General features: G+C 37.0%; 3 protein-coding genes across 5 annotated transcripts in view; 1 reads left to right on the forward strand and 2 right to left on the reverse strand.

Moving 5' to 3' along the window:
- Positions 1–659: 659 nt before the first annotated feature.
- Positions 660–5,655, forward strand: LOC107674149 (claudin-4-like). Of its 3 annotated transcripts, XR_001632482.1 has the most exons (5): positions 660–776; positions 3,343–3,475; positions 4,219–4,414; positions 4,822–5,351; positions 5,386–5,655. XR_001632482.1 is itself a non-coding variant. In XM_016468049.1 (4 exons), the coding sequence occupies exons 2-4, from the start codon at positions 3,344–3,346 to the stop codon at positions 5,127–5,129; spliced, it is 636 nt and encodes a 211-aa protein (XP_016323535.1). In that variant the 5' UTR covers positions 660–776; position 3,343; the 3' UTR covers positions 5,130–5,655. The 3 variants fall into 3 exon arrangements, 2 of the variants coding, with proteins under 2 accessions (XP_016323535.1, XP_016323536.1); XM_016468049.1 differs by having other exon boundaries at positions 4,822–5,655; XM_016468050.1 differs by lacking the exon at positions 4,219–4,414 and having other exon boundaries at positions 4,626–5,655.
- A 49-nt stretch (positions 5,656–5,704) lies between these two features.
- The window catches only part of coro1a (coronin, actin binding protein, 1A), an 18,441-nt gene continuing 1,135 nt past the window's right edge, over positions 5,705–23,010 (reverse strand). Inside the window, exons 2-12 of the mRNA XM_016468068.1 lie at positions 14,323–14,437; positions 12,327–12,530; positions 10,164–10,286; positions 8,493–8,622; positions 7,866–8,047; positions 7,496–7,615; positions 7,310–7,414; positions 7,059–7,204; positions 6,906–6,963; positions 6,122–6,337; positions 5,705–6,018 (exon numbers count right to left, since the gene is read on the reverse strand). Coding sequence (XP_016323554.1) covers positions 5,929–6,018; positions 6,122–6,337; positions 6,906–6,963; positions 7,059–7,204; positions 7,310–7,414; positions 7,496–7,615; positions 7,866–8,047; positions 8,493–8,622; positions 10,164–10,286; positions 12,327–12,524 — 1,368 coding nt within the window. The 5' untranslated portion in view covers positions 12,525–12,530; positions 14,323–14,437 and the 3' untranslated portion in view covers positions 5,705–5,928. The remainder of the gene's footprint in view (positions 6,019–6,121; positions 6,338–6,905; positions 6,964–7,058; positions 7,205–7,309; positions 7,415–7,495; positions 7,616–7,865; positions 8,048–8,492; positions 8,623–10,163; positions 10,287–12,326; positions 12,531–14,322; positions 14,438–23,010) is intronic.
- paqr4a (progestin and adipoQ receptor family member IVa) overlaps positions 20,048–23,010 on the reverse strand; it is a 4,380-nt gene continuing 1,417 nt past the window's right edge. Inside the window, exons 3-4 of the mRNA XM_016468029.1 lie at positions 21,256–21,270; positions 20,048–20,481 (exon numbers count right to left, since the gene is read on the reverse strand). Of these exons, the coding sequence (XP_016323515.1) occupies positions 20,048–20,481; positions 21,256–21,270 (449 nt within the window). The remainder of the gene's footprint in view (positions 20,482–21,255; positions 21,271–23,010) is intronic.

A 23,010-nucleotide genomic window follows, 5' to 3' on the forward strand; every position in this document is an offset into this window, starting at 1 on the left:
ATAATAAACTGAATGATTTCTGTATAATATCAGTCTTTAAATGCAAGATATTTTAAGTGTACCTGAAGTATACTTGCAATAGCTCCACTTTAGCACAATCAGATGTTTCACAATTTAAAGCCCACCCACTCTAACTTGTGACAGTATCTATTCGTCATGTGTGGTTTCGACGGTTACTGGGCAGAGCTTATGAGGAGAGCATATGAGGTTGTTTTTGAGATGTCATAACGATAATGACAGAAGTTTGAGAGGCTTTATGATTCATAGTATTCATCATGATTCATGATGTTCGACCTCCAAGAACGAATGTTTCCATTCAGTAATGGAATGGTAATGTGATGTATGTGATGATAATATAAGTGTACATGTATGAATACCATTAATTTTGAACACATCAAAAAAAAAAAGTATTTCAAAACTAGTTTATCACCTGAGTTAATTCTTTATAACACTTTTTTTTTTTTTTTTAAGAAAAAATATCAAAGACGGACCTTCTCCATATAAAAACTTTGAAGGTGAGATAGAAAGAGGTAATGAAAGCAGCAGGGAGAAAAAGAACAAGTCCAGTCTGGCCTCTTCCTCTTTACCAACCTGCCTCTGTCATTTCTACCCCTCCCATTGCATTCCTCTACAAAAGCATCCTCATATCACACCATCTTCAGAAGAGGTAACCGTTTGGTAAGGTGGGAGACTAACTTAAGGAAAAAGCGAAAAGACTACGTCCAGAAACAAGAGGAAACTTACAAATAATTTTCTTCAAAGAACTACAATAAAAGGTAAAGTTTTTCTTCTTTGCAAAAAAATTGTGGATTAAAACAAACAGCAAGGTTACATTAAAAAATAAAGTTTGTAAAATGTTAAATGATTTAAAAAAAAAACATATAAATCAAATTAAATATATATTTTATGTGAAATAAAAAAGCAAATAAGTAGAATAAAAAGTAGAAAAAAGCAAATAAAGCAATAAATCAATTTTAAACATGTTCCGACAGCTAATTACATCAGTTTACAGGGTGGTGCCTTTTTGTTTTGGGATGTCTAATAAGTATTTTGAGGAAGACCTAGCAGATATCCACGATTATATGGATGTAAACCTTATTATTTGTTAGGTGTATAACATTGTTAATATTTATCATGTTGCCTTTGTATGTAACATACCAGTGTTGGGCAGTAACTAGTAACTTAGTTACTGTAATAATATTACTTTTTGCAGTAACTAGTAGTGTAACTAATTACTAATAAGATTTCAGTAATAATATTACAGTTACCATCCATAAAACAGCTTAGTTACTTTTGATGCCTCAACCCCGCTGATTTAAAATCCAACAATAAAATAATTCTTAGATTTTCATAATTTTCACGACTCGCACATGCATGCCCAGTGCAGCAGGCAAGCTTGGAATATGGAAAAGCTTACATTAAAGCAGAAAATATTGCATTATATTGATTTAGTCAGGAAAAAAAGATGATCTGAACACTGTTGTGTAATGGCGCTTTTCCACTGCGTGGTACGACTCGGCTCGGTACGGCACGGCTCGGTTCGGCTCGGTTTGCGTTTCCACTGCAGTTTAGTATCGCTTTAGAGTGGGCGGGATTATTCACATGTCATTATAGTTGCGCCGCCTCTACTGCCGCGACTCCTAAAAAAAACTTTTTCATTCCGCGTCGCCCCATCAAGCTCTAGCTGAGTGAACCGTACCGAGCCGTACCGTGCCGTACCATGCAGTGGAAAAGCGCCATAAATTGTGGCTTAACTTTACTCTGGCATTACATCCCTCTGATCAGCATGTGGTACATTATATTACTATAATTAAAAATCTTTTTGGAAAATGAAACAGTTTCTTACAAACGTATGTGATTTGATAAAATATATTATGAAATATAACCGTATATGGGTAACAGAGAAATTACAATTAGCTTCAAGCTACACATGACAATTAATGAGATTAATACAACACTTCTACTTGAATGTCACTATCAATCACTATTGAGTGTTTGTAATGACTTCTGACTGCGATCCAATGTGGATTTTGGTCAAATGATGAGGCAGAAATATATTGTTAGTAAGAAGAATTGTATGTGGGAGATACACAGTTACAACTTCTGTGGGGTGTGAAGAAAAAATTATGTAACTAGTAGTGTAACTAATTACTGTTGCCAGAAAGTAATAAGTAAAGTAACAATATTACTTTTGAAAGGAGTAACTAGTAATGAGTAATATATTACATTCTTTGAGTAACTAGCCCAAAATTGAACATAACATATAAATCATTACATATTACAAAATTTCTTGAAACACGTCATATTATAAAGTGTTGGGATTCACTATGGACTTCTCTATCTTTTTGTTAATATGGTTCGAAAATAACTGACCCGAATCCTGGACATCATAGCACATATGCAGACATAAAAAGCAAAATTCCTCACTCATTCATGATTTTAGCTCAGTTAAGTTTATCATTGCGTAGACAGAAATAATACAATTTTGGAGGAGCGGGACATGTTAATTCGAGCTGCTGAATGATTCACCGTCAACTAAAAACAGCCACAATTACCGTTATTCATTTTGCTGGTGCCCACGCACCACCTGGTCACCTTCTCTAGCTCCTCACCAATCCACTGCTCTTTGTTAGTGCTGAGTAGGAAGACAATGCAGGGTCTTAAGTGCAGTCCATACATTCTAACAGTAGTTTTATGAATCACCCAAAAGCAAATCCTGAGGAGATATAAGAGAGGTTCAGTGAGATCGACATGAATAAAAAGCCACAGACATTTGGAGGCAAGTGTAAAAAAACAAGCAGTTCACTGAAAAGGTGCTCAGTGTTTTTCCTACATCTAAAATTAAAGAATAGAATAGAATAGATTGAATAGAGTAGAACAGAATAGAATAGAACAAGCAGTACCTGAGACCCCTCTCAGGGTGTGGCAGTTACGTAACAAATGTAGCTAAAAGCAGATTTTAGGATCTGTTGAGACTTGAGGCTTGCTTCATGATATGGGTTTTCTTAGATATGTTTGTTTTTTTCTGCTATAGCTCTAAAATACATGTTCCTGTATGGGCCTGTCTAAAGGGAGGAGCCATTGAGTTTATCTGGAAACGCATAAGCACTAGATTAGAACATGTCTTACAAAATATACCACTTACTAATGACTCAAACAGGAAGGATTTAAAACGACTTCACCACTGCTTTTGCCATTTCTGTTTTTTTTTCTTTTCTTTTTTAGTTTTAACCCTATTTCCAAACTGAGAGCATCAATATTTTTTTTTTGTGCAACTAATGTATCAACATTAAATCTGTTATTATTATTATTATTATTTAATCTTCCTTATTCCTCTTTCAGAATGGGTTCGTCTGGAGTACAGATCGTGTGTATGGCACTGGGAATTTTAGGTCTCATTGCAGCGGTCGTGACCATTGCTGTTCCAAGATGGAAGGTTTCTGCTTTTATTGGTCAGAACATTATCACTGCACAGGTAAACAATTGCCAAAGTAGATCTTTAACAGAATGTCTGAGGATTAGGGCCCGTCAAGCTGTAAAAATGACACCAAAACAAACATGATCCATGGAACCATATAGCCTACTAAAATCTCATGAAGCCATATAACAGCTGTGTATAAGGAAGACTTAAATTTAAGTCATTATTTACCAAAGATGATTTGACAGCTGTAATACATCAGTGTTTTTATTGTTCATTTTTTTTCATTGATTGATATTAAAGCTGAAATAAAATAAAGCTGAAATGTAAACATTAGATGAAAAACTTTAACTTTAAAAACTTTGCCTTGGCATCCAATTTAAATAAAAATAAGTTAATGCTAAAACATTAATATAACCTATTTAAACCTATTCATATTTAAAAACAACTGTAGGCCTAACAAAAAAGCACATGCCAAAATGACTAAAACTTAAAAGTAAAAGTAGGCTATAATGAAAACTCAAAATATTATTTCAATATATCAATGACGTGTATTTATATTTATAGCCAACAAGACGTGTAGGCTTAGCCTATTCAATCATTCGAATGTTCGATTATGTAATGCGTCAAGCATAGCCTACTTTACAGAAAGATGGAGACTGTAGCACGATTACAGCGACATTTTGCTATAGGCTAAATAAATCATTTCGTGTTTCACGGTAGAAAGATTTTTTTTAAAGGATAATGATTAAATGATATGGATGGGAAGGTACATTTCGTATTTTTCCTTTGCCACACAGGTTCAAGAAGAGGGCTTGTGGATGGAATGCGTGGTTCAGAGTACCGGACAGCAGCAGTGTAAAGCTTACGACTCGCTGCTCATCCTGGGCTCTGCCCTTCAGGCGGCCCGTGCCATGACTATCATCAGCTGCATGCTCACTGTCCTGTCCCTGCTCATTCTGAGCGCCGGCGCCGACTTCACTACCTGCATCGAAAATGAAGAAGTCTCATTCGAATGTTCGATTATGTAATGCGTCAAGCATAGCCTACCTTACAGAAAGATGGAGACTAGCACGATTACAGCGACATTTTGCTATAGGCTAAATAAATCATTTCGTGTTTCACGGTAGAAAGATTTTTTTTAAAGGATAATGATTAAATGATATGGATGGGAAGGTACATTTCGTATTTTTCCTTTGCCACACAGGTTCAAGAAGAGGGCTTGTGGATGGAATGCGTGGTTCAGAGTACCGGACAGCAGCAGTGTAAAGCTTACGACTCGCTGCTCATCCTGGGCTCTGCCCTTCAGGCGGCCCGTGCCATGACTATCATCAGCTGCATGCTCACTGTCCTGTCCCTGCTCATTCTGAGCGCCGGCGCCGACTTCACTACCTGCATCGAAAATGAAGAAGTCAAACCCAAAGTGAGTCTGGTGTCCGCTATTGGGCTGATGCTCGCCGGCTTGTTGCTGATCATCCCCGTCAGCTGGGCCGCTCATAATGTCGTGCGCGACTTCAACAATCCACTGGTAGCCCAATCTCAGAAGAGAGAGCTGGGTGCCTGTATCTTTGTGGGCTGGGGAGGAGGAGTCCTGCTCCTGCTGGCCGGAGGCTTGCTGTGCTGCTTCAGCAGACCGCGCTCCGGAGGATCCGGCGGAACCGCCAAATACTACAGCAACAGCGCCTCTGCACCAAGCAAGAATTATGTGTAGATGAAATGGGTTAAACTAAGGAGTAGTCACAGAAATTGAAGCTGTAGTATGTTAACTATGTCTATGTTAGCAAGTAGTCTTTATAGTCGGTAGGTAACGAGAATAACAAACTAGAAAAGGTTAAGGTTACAGAACGATGTAAACGATGTTAATATGACATGTTTGGAGCTACTGAACTGTCATAGAAAAACTGTCTTTAAGCTTTTTAACTAGTTTTACATAGTTTACGGTGTACTGCTGCAATTTCTTAAAGCAGCTAATAAACAATGCACTTGTTTATTAAAATTCAGGGATGGGCCACTTGTGTCCGAAATACTTCAGGTAATTTATATTTTTTCAAGAACTTTTTAGGATACAGGAATCTACTGTAATCTGTACAATTGCTATATGATGTTTTTTTTGTGTATTAGGTCATAATCATTTCTATTGCCTTTCATGTATTTTCAATAAAACTGACTGATTTAAGATATTCGTGTGTGTAGAATGAACAATGAGTTTTTGACACATAAATAAATCTTTGTTAAAATAACACTGGCATTTATTTCAAATCCTATAAAACATATATTAAAATGGGCTTCAAACAAATCAAAATTCTTTTTAAAAAAGTGAAATCCCTGAAGAGCAAAATTTGGTCTGAAATGGACTGCAAAATGGTATCCCATGAAGACTTTTCACATAATTCTACAAAATGTTCTTTCCAATATGCACCTTTTCGGATTTCATTATTTGCATATCTTGTACATGTCCATTTGCATTTTTCTTTTAAACCTTCTCTCATTCTATTGGGGTCTCTCTTCAGCTAGTTGCTCTCCAGGTCGCTCACTCGCTTGGTCAGCTGCTCAACCATCTCTCTCAGCTCCTTCACCTCATTCTGCAAGGCCTGCACGTCCTGTATATGAAATAGAATGAACAATTACACAATACTTTACAATTCACTGTGTTAGAGGTTAAATAAAACACATTAAGGCAGAGGATTCCCTTTGTTCTCTTACCACACTGTCAGACTGTCGGTTGCTTGAGGAAGATGATGTGGTGGCCATCAAGCTCTTGATGACTTTGAACTCTTTATTTTTGGTGGTAGCCACAAAACCGTCTTTCAAGGAGATCAGGATGGGTTCCCCATTTTTACCAGCAAACCAATCATCTGCCTCCACCGATGGCTCTGGACCAATCGTGTCGGGGTAAAGGTCTTCTTGAAACAAGTCAGACTAAAGCAAAGAAATGATAATGCCGGATTAAGACAGTGGAACAAATAAGCAGCACTTAATCAAACGTGTGGCATTAATAAACTACCATTAAAAAAATCTGGGGTCAGTTCAGTTTTTTATGTTTTTGAAAGAAGTATAATAATACACTGACCAAGGTTGCATTTATTTGATAAAAAATACAGTAAAACAGTAATATTGTCAAATATTACTCCAATTTAAAATAACTCTTTTCTATTTTGAATATATTTTAAAATGTAATTTATTCCTGTGATGGAAAAGCTGAAATTTCAGCATCATTACTCCAGTCTTTAGTGTCACATGATCCTTCACAAATCATTCTAATATGCTGATTTGCTGCTCAAAAAAAAAAATGTCTTAGTATTATCAATCTTGAAAACAGTTTTGCAGCTTAATATGTTTGTGGAAAATGTGATACTTGGTGAATAGAAGTTGAAGCGAACAGTATTTATTTGAAATAGAAATCTGTTAGTTTGTTTCAAACAAAAAACTCTTACTGACCACAAACCTTTGACAACAATTAAGCTGATTTTGACTTGGACAAACTTACCTTACGAGGCACAGTCATTACAATAGGTTCACACTTTCTCTCGTGGAGTTTATAGAACCTAAAATAAATATGCAATATTCCATAATTTAAAATGCTGACCTTTTGTATGTTTGTGGGAGAAAGCAAGTACACTATAAGCCTGGATGTGTTTACCTTGCAATCTCACACTTGTTGACTTCCAGGCCTCTCTTAGGCATGTAGCCCATGCCCTTCTGACTCTCTTTACTGCTGTACATGGAGAGATAGTGAACGTATGGGGCCTCGTCCGTCACCTCAAAGTATCTGATGCTGCTGTCACCCTGTCAAACCAAATACACTGGTTAAAACATCCAACTTCATGAACAAACAGCTCTTCATGGTCATAAAATTTGAACTTGGTTCAAAACTTGAATGCATTTCCTTACCTTGCCACAAAGGTAGACTACACCAGTGTCAGGGTCAAAGAAAGGTAACAGCACCCCACTGCTGGTGTCCAGCTCCTGCAGGGTCAAGGGCTCACTGAAGTTGTTCTGCAACCACAAACACACTTTTATGAGTCACTTGCTTGTAAAACTGAAAAAGAGAGCCTCTGAAGCACATGATGTACTCACAGGATCCCACAGCGCCACCTGACGCTCACTCATGCGGCTGAAACCGGTGGTCAGGATCTTCCCATCAGACACAAACACAGCTCTGACTGGCCTGGAGCCCTCATGAGGCTTGTCCTTCTCCTGAACACACATATCCACAGAAAGAGGTCATATGAGCAGTGACAAATGACGTGACAGTAAATGAGCTGGCAGAAAGGAACGTATAAGAAAGAGAAAAAGTTATAAAAGAACTATAGAAATGATCACAACTTCAATTAATTGATTTACAGTAAACAATGCAACCATATTAATTATTTATGCCCCATGCATTCTTTTTTCAGCATCATTCACATTATTTTATCATTTTATTACAGTGAATTCATGCACGCACACAGATGACGGAGCCCTTGCGGGGGTCTATCACTCGTAATTTCTTGTCCTTGCAGGAAGTGAGGATCTGAGAGCCGTTTCTGTTCCAGCAAGCGCTGTAGATCAGATCAGTGTGCATTGAGTCAATGCGCACCACTGCCTCTCCATGAACCACGTTCCACAGGATGACCACGTTATCACAGCCTGCATAAAGAAAACGAGAGAAAGAGAGAGGGACGACAAGGTAAATGAGGTATACAGGGAGACAGAGGGGTTGAAAATGTACGATAAACCCGAGATGTGTGTAAAGAAGTGTGTGTGAAAAATCAGCAGAGGGCGCCATCATTCCATTTCAACTGCCTCTAATTTGCATGAACGAGTGCATGCATATATACAGTGGGTACGGAAAGTATTCAGACCCCCTTAAATTTTTCACTCTTTGTTATATTGCAGCCATTTGCTAAAATCATTTAAGTTAATTTTTTTTCCTCATTAATGTACACACAGCACCCCATATTGACAGAAAAACACAGAATCGTTGACATTTTTGTGAAAAATTTAAGGGGGTCTGAATACTTTCCGTACCCACTGTAGGTGTAGTTCTAGGCTGCACTTTTGGCTATTGAGTGGGTGGCTGATGTCGGTTTACCTGCACTCATTAGCACATTGTGGGCAGTGGGGTGCCAGCTGAGAATGCCCACACGTTTAGAATGACCGTCCAGCTTCACAACTGGGTCCTTCAGTGGTGATATGAGACCCCCATCTGGAATCTCCCAGATCTATTACATAACAACATTGACCTTATGTTATAATAAGTAGTATGAGCTAGACTTGCCACAGTATTATATTTTTCACACCAGTACGGTAGCTGTGTTCAAACGGTAATATTCCGATATTATTGATGGTTGTATCATACACAGCAAAATTTTCCAAGTAGGTATAACTGCAGACCGGAGATCTCCAAAATGGGGCGTGAACTCCAAAACCGTTGTTCTAAGCAACGGGGGCGTCCCGGGGCTCGAAATTCACAGGGTAGGAGGGGGTAGTGACGCTGGGTGTAACTAAAAAGGTGCCATTGTCCGGTGAGGTCCGGTTGGGGAGTTACGGAACGATCTCATATCGCATAATCTTATTAACTGTTTATCTCCTGAACTGCAACTTTCTTTACGACGCTATTCAGTGCCAATCCCGCCGTGCAGTCAGTTTCACTGGCTAAGGTTAGGGTCAGGTGTGGGGTAGGTTTAGGGGTTAGCATTTTTTGTAGCATAATGTAGGAAATCAACACTTTAATTGACACAACCAATAAAATCTTTAGAATCAGCTGTGGGGCGGAGTTTGCACTGAAGTGGATTGGGGGAAAAAATTGCGCATGCGTGTCATGTGCCTGTCTGTCAATGGGAGGAAGCCACGCCCTCTTTTGGAGCTCCCACCCCGTTTTGGAGTTCCCGCCCCCATTTGATGATCTCCAGCCTGCAGTTATACCCTTCTCAAATTTACACTTTAGCACCACCTGGCATAAAACGCTAGTTGGCGCTAAGGGATAATTTTTGCTGTGCAATTGGGGTTCTCAAGGGATTCAGAGGGGTCCCCAAACTTTTTGGTCAGCCGACCCCCTTAGGAGTAAAATATTCACTTTAAGTACCCCCTGAGAATTTAAGCTAATATTTCAATAAATTAAAAACACATTTGCATGCTCACGGTTCTCTGATGTCGGTTAATGGCCACACGGTACGCAAGTAAACATAAAACATTAATCTATTTTTGAGTGTTTTATTTCCGTTGTTTTAATTTTAAAACTCTTTATATTGAGAGCTGCATTACTTACAATTAAAAATTATATTGCAATTGTTTTGTCATATATTGCGATTTGAACGGCAATATGACATTTCAGGAAATAAAAACTATTTATTAATTATTTACTACTAGAAACTAATTCTTTTGTGATGTCAGTTCTATTTCAATTAATTATGCAGCCCTATTCCCTGATCATTTACATTAAATGTATTTGTTTTTGTAAAAATATATAGATTTTAAAATAAAGGAAGTTAAATGATTAATATTTACACACTTAAAACATGTTTCTAATGTATGAAAAGTACCCGGTACATATGAAAGTGTACACATGAGCATTATTTAAGGCTATTCTGTTCGTTATGGGATATAGGAACTGTTCTGGATAAGTACATTTCATTAATAATTTTCCCCCTTTAAACCGGCAAAAAATTGCATACCAGCATCATACTAGCAAACCTTGTATGACTTGTTTTGTACTCATAATTTTATCATTAAAGTAATTAATTTATTATTGATTAATACTCACCATGACACTACAGTCTTCAGAGCAACTGGCAATGATGTTATCATTATGTGGGCAAAATTCAATGTCCAATACGGGCCCAGTGTGACCACAGACAGTGGGCAGGGACATGTCAATGCGACCCGTCTAAAACACAAATCAAAGGGAGGAATGGGTTATTAAGGAAAACATTGGTCTGAAGGAGTGGAAAACACAAGCATACCCAAATAAACCCATTCACAAGACATTCAAATGACTAAATATAGAATGTCAACTCAAAATCTCCATTGCTCTGACAAACAGAGCAGAGAGAGCAGGAGAGATCTCAGACAGATGAGGGGGGCTGTGTCAGCTGATCTCAATTTTACAGCTATGCCTTCAATTATGCCTAATAACTACTAACCCGTTTAGAGAGGACCGCACTGTGCAGGAGTTCCCATCATGCACACAGAGAGCACATTCACTCTGCCAAAATCGCATTGTTAAATGTGAGTGTTGTGTGCAAGTCCATGCACAGAATTCTTCTGTGAATTGTTATTATTATTATTACTATTACTATAAAGTTAAGGGCTGTAATAAGTTAAGAAATATTACAGTGATTTACGACTGGACTAAAGCATTGTTGTTGTTAACTTAAACTAAAACTATTTAAAACCACTGTTAATGTAAAATAAAGCTTAATATGAAAAACAAAAGTTAGAAATGTTGCCTTGGCAACTAACTGAAAGAAAATAAGTTGAAGTACTAAAATTACTAAAAGTGAAATAAAGATAATTTTTTATTTCGAGATAAATATTTTGAGATCAATTTTAAATAAAATGAATTAATAAATTAAAACTAAATAGAAATAATCAAAATGAATAAAAATGTAAAAACTAAATGATTAAAACTGGAATTAAAATTAAAATGGAAACTGAAAATATAAAATTAAAGCTAATTCAAAATATGAATAAATACTATAAAATTATATAATTAATATTAAAATAATACTAGTCTAAAGATAATTTAACCATTGTCAGATCAAGTGACTGGTGACTGACTTAAGTTCAAATAGATATTTACATCAAATTCATCTTTTCCAAAAGACTCTTTTTTCTGGTACAATGGGGTCCAAATGTCTGAGACCACTAGTTTTACATTAATATCTAATTTAATACAAAAATACAAATTACAAATTATATTATCAGCATGTCAACTTGAGTTGATTAACGTTAGTTAATTAATGTCAGTATTTCTATAGTGTCGTGTACCCCCTTAAAGACATGCGTGAACTCCACAAGTTTGTGCAAAACCAGATGATCATGCTATCAGTCTCAAAACTGAGCTTTCAAAACTTCCTCAAGCCACCCGAACGACATAAAAGGGCTTGACTCGATTCCTCCTGTTCATTGGGAAACAATGGCTGCCATTGAGCAAAGCGCAGAGTGTAAGATGCACAGCAGATTGAAAATGACAGAACTCCCATTCATTCTCTAGTATAAGGAGTGCAGAGAGAGCAACATATAGAAACAGAGGACCAGAGATGATGGACAGAGAAGATGAAAAACAACAAAAACAAATGAAATGGCATATGAAATAAACTGTACAACCCCCCCCAAAAATAAAAGAGGAAGGGAAGAAAATGTTTCCACCATCTTTCTGTTAGAGATGCAAACATAGCACTTTTCAGTCATAAAGCTTTATGAAGTAAAAAGTACATATTCAAATTTTAAACCAAGCTTTTTACACGAAAAAAGCAGGCACATCAAGCCTAAGTGGCAGCTGTCCTTTTCTCACAGTTTTTGTCACTCACTCAATCTGCAAGCTGTCACCACATCCTGTGCAGAGTTGACAGCAGCGCACTCCAAATATGGCAAAAACAAGATGCAAGAGAGCATAAAGAGAAGGGATGCTAGATCTGGTGACACGTACATCTGAAACTCAACCTTGAACTTCCTTATTTAGACAAACACAGCATGACATGTCTACAGTTCAAAATTCAATGGCCTTGGAAGATCATTTGAAGCAGGTAACAGGTTAAAACTACAGTTGGCCTAAAACTATCAGTCTGGACTATCAAGTTCTAAATCAGTCCAACTATACATACAATACTGCACTTCATCCAAGGTTTGTTTTATAAAGACTTTATTTGAATTCATTAAAGAATTAATTTGAGCTTAATGAGTCTGAAATGCTCTCTGGATGCACCTTGCTCAGGGGCAGGACAATGAAAGCTCCTCCACCGCTGGCATCCACAATCATGGCCACAAACTTGGGGTTGACCGAGCAGAAGTTGCTGTCCCAGGTCATCTGGGAGATCCTGATGTCATCATAGCACTGGTCCGCCTTCACCGCCTGGCCGAAGACATGGCGGAACTTACTGGTCCTGACCACCTTCCTAGACATGATCACCTGAGGAAAGGCAGAGAAGGAAGAGACACAGGGATGGAGAGAGAAAAAGCATACACATGAGAAACAATTGGAAAAGTAAACAGGCTATGTTTTCATTATTAAGTTTTGTGTATCTTAAAGTTTGTGCATCTTCATATAGGCTACATGATTATATACTGATTGAATTGAAGCTTTTTTTTTTTTTTAGATTTAGCTATTTGTGATTTGCAGTGAATCTGACTGACTCCAATTCCAGCATTTGATGGTGATCTTAACTCTCAGTCAGTGTGCTTGCACTCAAGTTGTATTCTTCATTTAATACCCAAATTCTCTTGAATTTGAATGAATTCCTGTAAATGAACAGTTACAGATAAGAGACCAAAAGAGTGAAAACTAAAGAGAATGAATCTGCTCAACGTCTTTTTCAACTTTCTGTTTAAAACTGCATTTAGGCAATAAGCTCAAAGAAAGAGGAAGGAAAAAGGAAACTAGCATGAAGTGACAGAAAAGGAAATGCTCGGGCTGCTACTTCAAGACTGATGCCACTTTGTCTGCAGGTTTTAGTAATAAAGCATTTTGCTTTATGCCCCCTTCTCATCTATTTGGCTCTCTGTTGCCCACTTTTTTTCTTTCTCATCGCCATATCAAATGCAGTCTTGTGCATATGCTTAATTAGTTGACTAACAATCATCACTCTCGTTTGCAATGCAACACCGATGCCCTGTATGCTCACAGCACTCAGTAAAATAAACTGAAAAATGAAAGGTGCATTAGAGCATTAAATAGACTGAGAGGAATCTGTCGTAACCGGACTAACACCACAGCAACTGTGGGAGCGCAGGAGATGTTCAGAACTTCAGTTACACCACATCCTTCCACACAAACATGTAAACCACTGAGTTATTTCTACCTGCTTCGAAGATACTGCTAAATGTTTTCATCATGATCTAAAAAACACATTTGTTTAAATCCAGTTAAAGTTTCACAATGATTATTATATTCAAAGTGGATGGAAAATATGTAATTAACTGCAGGTTGTACTCGTGTTGTGCTAAACCTGTGACTTTTTTCTTCTTTAGGAACACAAATGGAGATGTTGGGCAGATTGTGAGCGACTCACCTTCAGTCAGTCACCATTAATTTTCATTCATGGATTTTTTCATCCAGTGAAAGTGAATGTGCGAGATTCATTCAGCCTAACATCTTTTGTGTTCACCGGAAGAAAGTAAGCTAAGTCATGCAGGTTTGGAATGACATGAAGGCGAGTAAGTATAAAGACAGAATTCGAAGTTTTATTATTATTAGCCTACTACTATCATGGTGGCTTGAAATACTTGTTCTTTATCATTTCTTCCAAGCTTAAGATATAAGAGCAATCTCTTATATAGGCTGCACTATTTCTATGCAATAATATGCAGGACTCAGTCATATCAGCTTCATCTTTATCTGGAAATACAGTTTAGTTCTCTTACTAAACTTCCTCAAATATTTAACGTGCCTTGCCACAGTTCTGAAACGCAGCTCTACAAATTTAGCAATGACAACATAATAATATAGAAAACAGTAGTAAACTGAGTAAAAACTTAATTTGTTATGAACGAGCCGCAGTTTAGGGCTGTGTTTCAAAGCCTGCTTATCTAAACAGCATTTAAGGCAGTATAGAAGCGTTTCGGCGCGCCCAGTATGCTGTCTAGTTAGTCAGCTTACTAGGTCTTGAGACGCAGAAAAGATGCAAAATTATGAACCGTTTCCAATAACACCGGACAGGAGCACAACACACAAACACACAATATGATGGGACGGTGGACTGTACCTGAGAACTGTGGCTTGGGAGGGACTCTGGCTCCTGAGGCGAGAGGATGAAACGCTGGACTCTGACAGATGGAGTGAAAGTGGGTGAATGCCAGCAGTTGCGGCCAAAGCTCACTCTAAATCAAGGAGGAAGTGAGAGTTTGAGATGGAGATGTCAGATGAGAATGGGAGGTGTCCTCGCTTTGTTTCCTTTTAAAGTGATTTACGTTGCATGAAGCTGCACCTCACTTGATCTCACACTTTATCGTGGTCATAGCAACACAAACGTGACGTGCGCGAGCATAAAGTTTGCGGTTTGGCCGACGTGTTTAACTGAATGTTATCTCTCTATTGAACTTTTCTGTGTTTTCACTCAAATGTCCTACGCTTTCTTTTGTTACAATAGTCAAGGCTAAAACAGTGAAATTCAACATTATAGTAAATGCCTTTTACTTAAAGGGGTCATATGATGCGATTTCAATTTTTCCTTTCTCTTTGGAGTGTTACAAGCTCTTGGTGCATAAAGAATATCTGTAAAGTTGCAAAGACTAAAGTCTCAAATCCAAAGAGATATTCTTTATAAAAGTTAAGAGTCAACCTAAAACAGCTCGTTCTAACATGCCCCCACATGTCTACATCAAGCAACATCATATGACCCCTTTAAAAAATTTACCATGACAACCATATTTTCCGCCAAAATGTCGCAATTAATGCAATTGTTGCAATTTGGTAACGATATTAGCCACCATTTTTGTCATCCCAATTAAATAGATATTGTGAAAGCTACTTACACTGTTTGAAAGAGGTTAATTTATTATGTTTTGTCATATTTTTACAGTATGTAGTTTGGTGGTAACTAGTTATAACCTTTTTACCTTAAAATCACAATATTTGGGTTTGATGATTTTATTTACTTAGGCCTACTATAAATAAGTCACATAAAGTAAATAAACTATATATATATATATATATACCATATATATTTATATATATATTTTTTTTTTCCCCACTTTTCACTTTCAATTGAACTCTGATCATATAAATTAATTTTCACATTTAAATTTCTTTTTTTTATTTTCCGGGGGGAAAAAAAGTTATAAGGGTTAGGGTTAATTTCTCAAAAGTGACAGATTTAATAAACAGAGCAATATAATAATATAAATAAAAATATTTTTTAAACTTTACACCCACAGTCACACAAGCACTTCACCACACCTGTGAGAATAAATAGGGCAAACATGAATTACCTGAAGTGGAGGTCAAAATATAAAAGCAGGCGCATATCCTGTTTGCATCAACAGTCATATTTCAAATCATTTAGAAAATAAAGAAAGGCAAAAGAGACGATTTAAAAATATAAACCTCAATTTATTGCACACTCGCTGCAGGTGACCGTGGGGTTTGGAAGATCTGTCTTGTGTGAACAAATGTAACTGTGGACACACAAATAGACTGAGAGAGACATATAGGCCCATAAAACAAACCAACAGAGACACGCTTGTAGAAAAAACAACAAAATTTACAACAAGAAATGTTTATGTAAAATTAAAGTTATAATAAATTTTGAAATAAATGAGTTTAGGACGCCTAATAAAACAACAAAAAATAAAAATATACATGCCCAATAGGGCTCAGTGCGTGACCTATGAATGGCTTCATCCAGAAGGTCAACATGGTTTATCTGAACATCATTTATGTTGTTACCGACTTATAAGAGTCAATAGAGCGCTGTGGCCACCAGATGGTGCCAAACAACCAAATTCAACAAAGACAGACAAGCAGGAGTGGAAACAAAAAACGACAGATCTTTCAGAGACCTCCTGTCTTGCTATGTGCATTAGTATTCTCAGCCTTTGTACTTAAATTAAGATGATCATTGATAGTGGTAACCCATCTCAGAATAATAGTAATAATAACAATATATCCATTATCATAATAACACGAAATGTAACTAATGATGAATTTTTAAATTATCATTAACAGGCTATCCAGCACCTGCATACTAAGAAAACAAAGTTATTATAGTTTCATACATCATGTCATTATTTTTTAACCACAGAAACTTAGAATATACAGACAGGAGAACATCATCCATGAGAATATCATCCTTGTTCCTCCTCTAAAACATGGGTTATGATGCAATCCATTTCCTTGAGGGCTCAATGTAACATGCTCTGCACATTCTCACATCACCTAACTAACTACATGAATAAACATATTCTTGATCAGCATTTATGGACACATTCAGCCCCACAAAGGCAATATGCATCTTGAAGGACGCACAGTCCAAATGCCTGATGACTGACAAGCCATCGTGACCTTTGCCCTTAAAGACATACAACTGTCATCATTTTTTTTTTTTTTCAGTCCTCGATTTTAACCAGAACAAGCAAAGAAGACATGACAGGATGAAAAGAAAACTGGCCCAAAATCAGTTGTTGCGGTCACTCAGTACAAGTGAGCACTGACAGGGCACCCTGAGAAGAGGAAACCCCAGGATGGCATGGTCCGAGCAAAACATGTTGGTGTGAACACACAGATCTATTTCTTTTCAGGACTGGTAAAACATCTTGTTTTTGGAATTCACATGTACAAACATGTTTGTGTATATATATGTACAGATTTCGATTATGCATAGTTATCCAGTGGGTTTCAGAGGTAATAACATATCAGGACCCCAAACCAAAACATCTGTATGCCTCTCTGTACTTTTCATAATGTAAAAAAGAGATTTTGCCAACCAAACTATATTACAATTCCTTCTAAACAGTTTAAAAAACCAAAGACCATGTTAATGACATTATGACATCATAGTAGTACAGACATATTATTATGGCGTTAACCCTACTAAATAATCTAACAGCATTGTTAACTCTCCTGCCAGGCCTGGCATTGTGATGTCACAATTTTAGCTTTTTACAGTTACGGAATTATCAAATCACTGCTGCCTTTGAAATGAAATCGGACAATCCATATTGACTGTCACTCTCTGAGATGAAATATATTAACATTCAATATATTTTCTTAGAACATTGTTGCTCTATATATTAATTGAATATATAAAAATGTCAGTATGTATGCCACTTGCATTTTATGCATATACAGTCTACATACAGGTATTTACGTTACCTATATGGACTTTTAAGTTCTTTAATTGGTTTTCACTTTGATCCAAAGCCCTTTTGGTAAAAACAAAACAAAAAAACAGTGCAGTTAATTACTCGATATGGTTGTATTGCCTCTGGGCTGCTCTCTTGATTTCATTCCATTTCTAAAGACAGATATATTTGATGCATTAGCTCCATTACTGCACATTAAGCACATATGTCAGTGGTTGCATTGCACAGGCATTAGAAATCGCATGTTGTGTTTTAAGGGGATTCGTTTACTAGTATTTACATGCACCACTTGATTTCAGAGTCTAATGTTTGTCATTTAATAACATTAAAGGGGTTGGGGTAAACCTTCCCTGTTCTGAGGGACTTGTGGTTTGTTTTTAAAACCACCCTGGTCTTCTAAGATCAGGACGGTCGGGCTCGATACCTGAGGCCCTGAAACATCTCATTTGGCATTGAGTATGTGTAAGTGTTTGTCAGATACATCTGAGCAACATTCTACCTAACATGCACTGATTCTACATGAATAGGTCTGATCTCTGCTATAGCATATCAGAGTACTCTGGTTGTTTAAAGATATGTGATCCCCAACTGGTTAAAATAATATATATATATAAATAATAATAATAAAAATAAAAACAGTAGTAGTAGCATTCAAATAAAGCATCTTCAAACATTGCCAAATGTTAAAACATCATCTTAAATATAATAAATATAATGCCAATGATACGGAGTGAAGGTAATTGAAATGAACGGCAGGCCTCACTGATGTTTATTCTAAAAGCTACATTGTGATAGTGTCAGTGAATCTATCACATCGTGTTGTTGGTTTGTCAGTTCTTTAAAACTAGTGAGGTTGGAAGGGTTAGAAGAGTCATCCTTGGTTTGTTCCGCTCAGTAGTGCATAAGTGTGCTAAGACAACAAATCCCAATGTGCAAAACGGCATAATACAGCCCATTTGGAACAATGTGAACATCTTCATAGTGCAATCTGCATTAAGAACTGGTTTAGTTTACATTAATCACATTCTAAAGTAGATATAAAGGTGACTGACTATTCAGCTTTAGTAACTCTTTTGGCAACTTTTCTTAAATCAAAGGGGCCATTATGAATTATATCCAATCAAGTTCATCCCATTACTAGGGATTTAGATCATCCGTATATATAGCATTAATTTGGCACAAATCTGCAGTTACCAGTATTCCACTAGTCTTCATTGGGGAACTCATAGTGTATTGGCATGTGTAATATTGCTCCATTCTGGAGTCCAATATTCATCTGCCACATCTGAGGAGCGGGAACATCAGGTGCGCAGTGGGCGAGGATGGCCAGCAGAGAATTAAAGCCTTTGTGCGAACAGCACGCCATTAAGAAAATAATTTGCCTTGTCTTGAATCCAAGGTTACATAGATAATTGAGGTTAAAGGTCAGAAATAAATTAAATCTAATTTAGAGCGGTACAAAATCCAATCTTCCAAACTACAGATTAGGATATTAAAACCCTAAGTGTACAAGGCTGAATTGACTGTTCAGCGGCACAGCAGAGAAAATATCTTCTGCAGGTAACGTAAAATGTTTCCCAGGGTATTATTAAAGTCGCGCTCCTGCAAAAACTGCATTGAATAAATGCCCTTAGATGCTAACAAACGTGATCAAAGTCACAGAGGGCACTAAGAAATAAAATAGGCACTCAGCAACTTTAACCATCCAGTAAACGTATAAAAGTCAAGGCTACAAACCAAGGAATGACCCCTTCACCCTTCACTTACAGGTATCAGGGTGAGATTGTGAAAAATGTGGACCTGAACACAGGGAGACGACACAAAAAAAAAGAAGAGTGTGATAAAACAAGTAAAGTCAACTCAAGTATTTCCAGTAAATGTTGCTGTGAGACTGGGCATACAGTACGTGTGTATGTGTGTGTGTGTGGTGTTAGCACTGATGTAACATTTGATATGCTGCATAGTCTGCAATAGAGTAATAAGTTGAAAGTTGGTGGTGCATACATCATTTCTGCACCGGTGGTCTTTGTTTGTATCACCAGCAAAATTGAGAAGAGACAAACCGTAATTAGTTTTCACAAAAGCCATGCTATTTTGTGCAACAAATTTTAGATTATGTGATACGTTAAATCTTGCTTTTCGAGAGCCAATCATTTGAGGGCTCAATCATGTCTTTCACTGTTCAGCTACAACTAAATTTAGAGGTTATAAATGCTTTAAATGCTGGTGAACATATGACATCAAATAATGTCAGACCCCATATGTGTGTGTGCGCCTATAAAATGTGTAGGTCTCAAACCCAAAAAAATTAGCTTTGTTTGAGCTAGCAGGTCTAAACAGTGCCATGCACAGACAATGTTTATGCAAACACGGATATGTACATTCTGGCTACTGACGGCACAAACAAGCATGTGTGTCAAAGCTGGCACTGGTGTCCCCTAAAAAACATGTAAAACACTTCTTATAGACTTTCGTGCACACATTTATATACAAAGCACAACAGCCTCCCCCCACCCCAAACCATTCTTTGCCCAATTACGTCGCATTCCCAAACATGTCATTACTAAAAGAGGTCCTCACGCCCTATTACCTATGATTCCAGACTAGCACTGTCAGTGCTAGCCACTGTCAGTCTGAGGGACAGTGATACGTGTTGATCCATAGCAAGTCGTCCAGCACCCCCCAGTGTAGGTACATTATGGACACTACCACCAGCACATGCATGATCTGATGGCTGTTGCACCAGTAGTCAAAGAGGCCCGGGCGGAACCGCTCGGGGATTCGTGTGATATTGATGACACCGCCCAACACCGCTAGTGCATCCATGGTGAGAAAGTGACGCAGTGAGGTGGGACTCCCTCCGCCCACACCTATCCAGCGCAGAAGGAAAAATGAGAAGCGGAAAAGTGCCTGCCAGGCGAAGGAACGCAGACGCCGCACTCTGCTGCGTGCTGTGATGGCACAGTAGATGGCGTAACTGGATAGCAGGATGTAAATCAGCAGAGCCACTGTGCGGGTGAAGGGGTAGCAGAGAAGAGTGCTGTACACGATGGGCAGAGCTCCTGTGAACCAAAGCACAGTGTTACTATGATGAAAAGCTTTTGTGGCCTAATATGCAACTGTACAGCTCACATCATTCAATCTGAATCAGAAGAATCAGAATGAGCTTTATTGCCAGGTATGTTTTCACATACGAGGAATTTGTTTTCATGACAGAAGCTTCCGCAGTGCAACAGAATGACAGCGACAGAACAAAAACACAGATAATAAAAAGAATACAAAAAAAAATAGAACAAGTAAATAAGGAACAACAATATATAAATTGACAATTGTATGTGCAGGTATATTACAATAGACAGTTTTGTATGTACAGGTATATTATGTGCAAATTTGAGGTGTAGACTAAGTATGTGTGTTAGATAAATAAAACAGGCTCCTCACATAAGACATTCAAGTATTCACCAAACATTCAAGTATGTTTGGTGAGCGGGTACAAAATTCTACAAAGAAAAGGGTGGATTGCTTTACGGCAGCAACAAATGCATGTGTACAGCTATCCACTGTAATCACCACAGTGATATAATTACAACAGTCACTTAACTGTACAGAGCTCCAAAAATACACAAAACTACATATAGTTGCTTTAACGCATTTGCTTACCACTGTACACTGTATAAAAAAATTATATATATATATATATATACATATACATATACATATATAAAGGCAGCTGTGGTTGATAGCAATGTTTCAGGATGACATTTGGGTGCCAATATATATTACGGATCATAACCGTATATTTTATTTTCTGATATAATGACAATGTTTCAGCTTACTTGAACAACGATAATCTGCAAAAAAAAAGAGATAAAAACAGAAGGCCACATAAATTATGTCAGTATTTATAGACGGTGCACAGTTTGTGCCATACACACACTAAACTAATAAAAAAAACGAATGTACAAAATTGATAACAACAATATTAAGAAACTATGTAAATTAAAAAATAAATAAAAACTACAATATATTCAGAGGGGATGTCCATGCAGAAACTTCTGGGAATGTCCTTTTTGCAACTTTTTTCACAGTAAACTGTAAGCTACAATTGTAATAACTATGTTACTGCAAACATATGTGCATTTTCTTCAAGACTTTAATGATAAATTATATTATATTGTGTATTTCAAAAAAAAAACTAAAGCAAAATTATATAATGTGCTGTTAAATTTATTATAATTTTTGATGTATACTGTTGGGTAACTTTGAGTTAACCAAATATATGTTTTTACTGTTTAATTTTCATATTCTATCAATTAACATTATTAACATATTTACAAGAATACATCTTTTGCACTGAGAAAGTATAAATCCTAGAATATTAGAACATTACCACAACAAGTACATTTTCCTAATGTAGTTAACACTATCCTCAAAACCACTTGTCTCATCAAGCATAATTCACTTTTACAATAAATCAAATTAGTCAAAATGTCCTTTTTTGACATTCTACAAAATGTTCCTTTGTTTTCCAAATAAATGGTGGATAATTATAAAAACTAAGAAAAAGCATTTTAACATTACAAATGAGATCTTTATCAAACAAACCAAGAGACAATGGAAGTGCTGTGAAACAGCCTTGTCACTGCTGCTTTACATGTGAACAGAGAAGACTGTCAGGCTGTCAGATAAGACTGTTCATATCTCTTTCTCTTTGCTATTTCGTTCTTCCTTTGTTACAACACTATTTTCTTGTACAACACTTCTCCTTTGGCAAAATGTTGCAACAGCCTGAACGATGACTACATAGTCATGGTCAGAATTATTGGCACCCTTGGTAAATATGATCAAAGAAGGCTGTATATAAATGTAAATAAATCTACATTGTTAATCATTTTGATCTTTTATTTAAAATAATTCACATAAATCTAACCTTTCATTGGAGAATTAGAATTTAAAATGGGGGGAAATATCATTATGACATAAATGTTTTTCTCTAATACCCATTGGACACAATTAAGGGCACCCTTTTATTCAATGCTTTTTGAAACCTCAATTTGGCATAATAACAGCTCTGAGTGTTCTCCTATAATGCCTGATGAGGTTAGAGAGCACCTGACAAGAGATCAGAGACAATTCCTTCATCCAGAATCTCTCCAGAAGAGTCAGTCACTTTTTGATTTTTTATCTGTTGGTATTTGATTTGAATCAAAGATGCCATGTATCTAAACAAGCTGTCCAGGACCTCCAGCAGAAATATAGGCCCACAACATTAAAAATACAGCAGTATATTTCATTGTACACATGGGGTACTTTTTATCCCTGTGTGCACCAAACCCATCTTGAGTGTTTGTTGCTAAAAAGCTAATTTTTTAGTAAATAGACCATAGAAGCCAGTCCCATTTGAAGTTCCAGTCATGTCTGACAACAAAATATGCTGGGGATTGTTTTTGGATGAGAGCATTTTCTTTTCTTGATTTTTTTCTTGAAACCCTCCCAAACAACATGTGGTGGTGAAGGTGCTGTTTGATTTTTCTGAGGTTTTCTGACCCTGAGACTCGACTACTTTCTGCAATTCTCCAGCTGTGGTCCTT

The sequence above is a fragment of the Sinocyclocheilus anshuiensis genome, unplaced genomic scaffold (genome assembly GCF_001515605.1).
Source record: "Sinocyclocheilus anshuiensis isolate Anshui unplaced genomic scaffold, SAMN03320099.WGS_v1.1 scaffold893, whole genome shotgun sequence".
Taxonomy (NCBI): domain Eukaryota; kingdom Metazoa; phylum Chordata; class Actinopteri; order Cypriniformes; family Cyprinidae; genus Sinocyclocheilus; species Sinocyclocheilus anshuiensis.

Coding starts and splice junctions, on each gene's coding strand:
- LOC107674149 (XM_016468049.1), top strand. CDS start 3,344: ATGGGTTCGTCTGGAGTACAGATCGTGTGTATGGCACTGGGAATTTTA. Junction 3,476..4,218: donor AGAACATTATCACTGCACAG/GTAAACAATTGC, acceptor TTTGCCACACAG/GTTCAAGAAGAGGGCTTGTG. Junction 4,415..4,821: donor CTTCACTACCTGCATCGAAA/ATGAAGAAGTCT, acceptor CCTGCATCGAAA/ATGAAGAAGTCAAACCCAAA.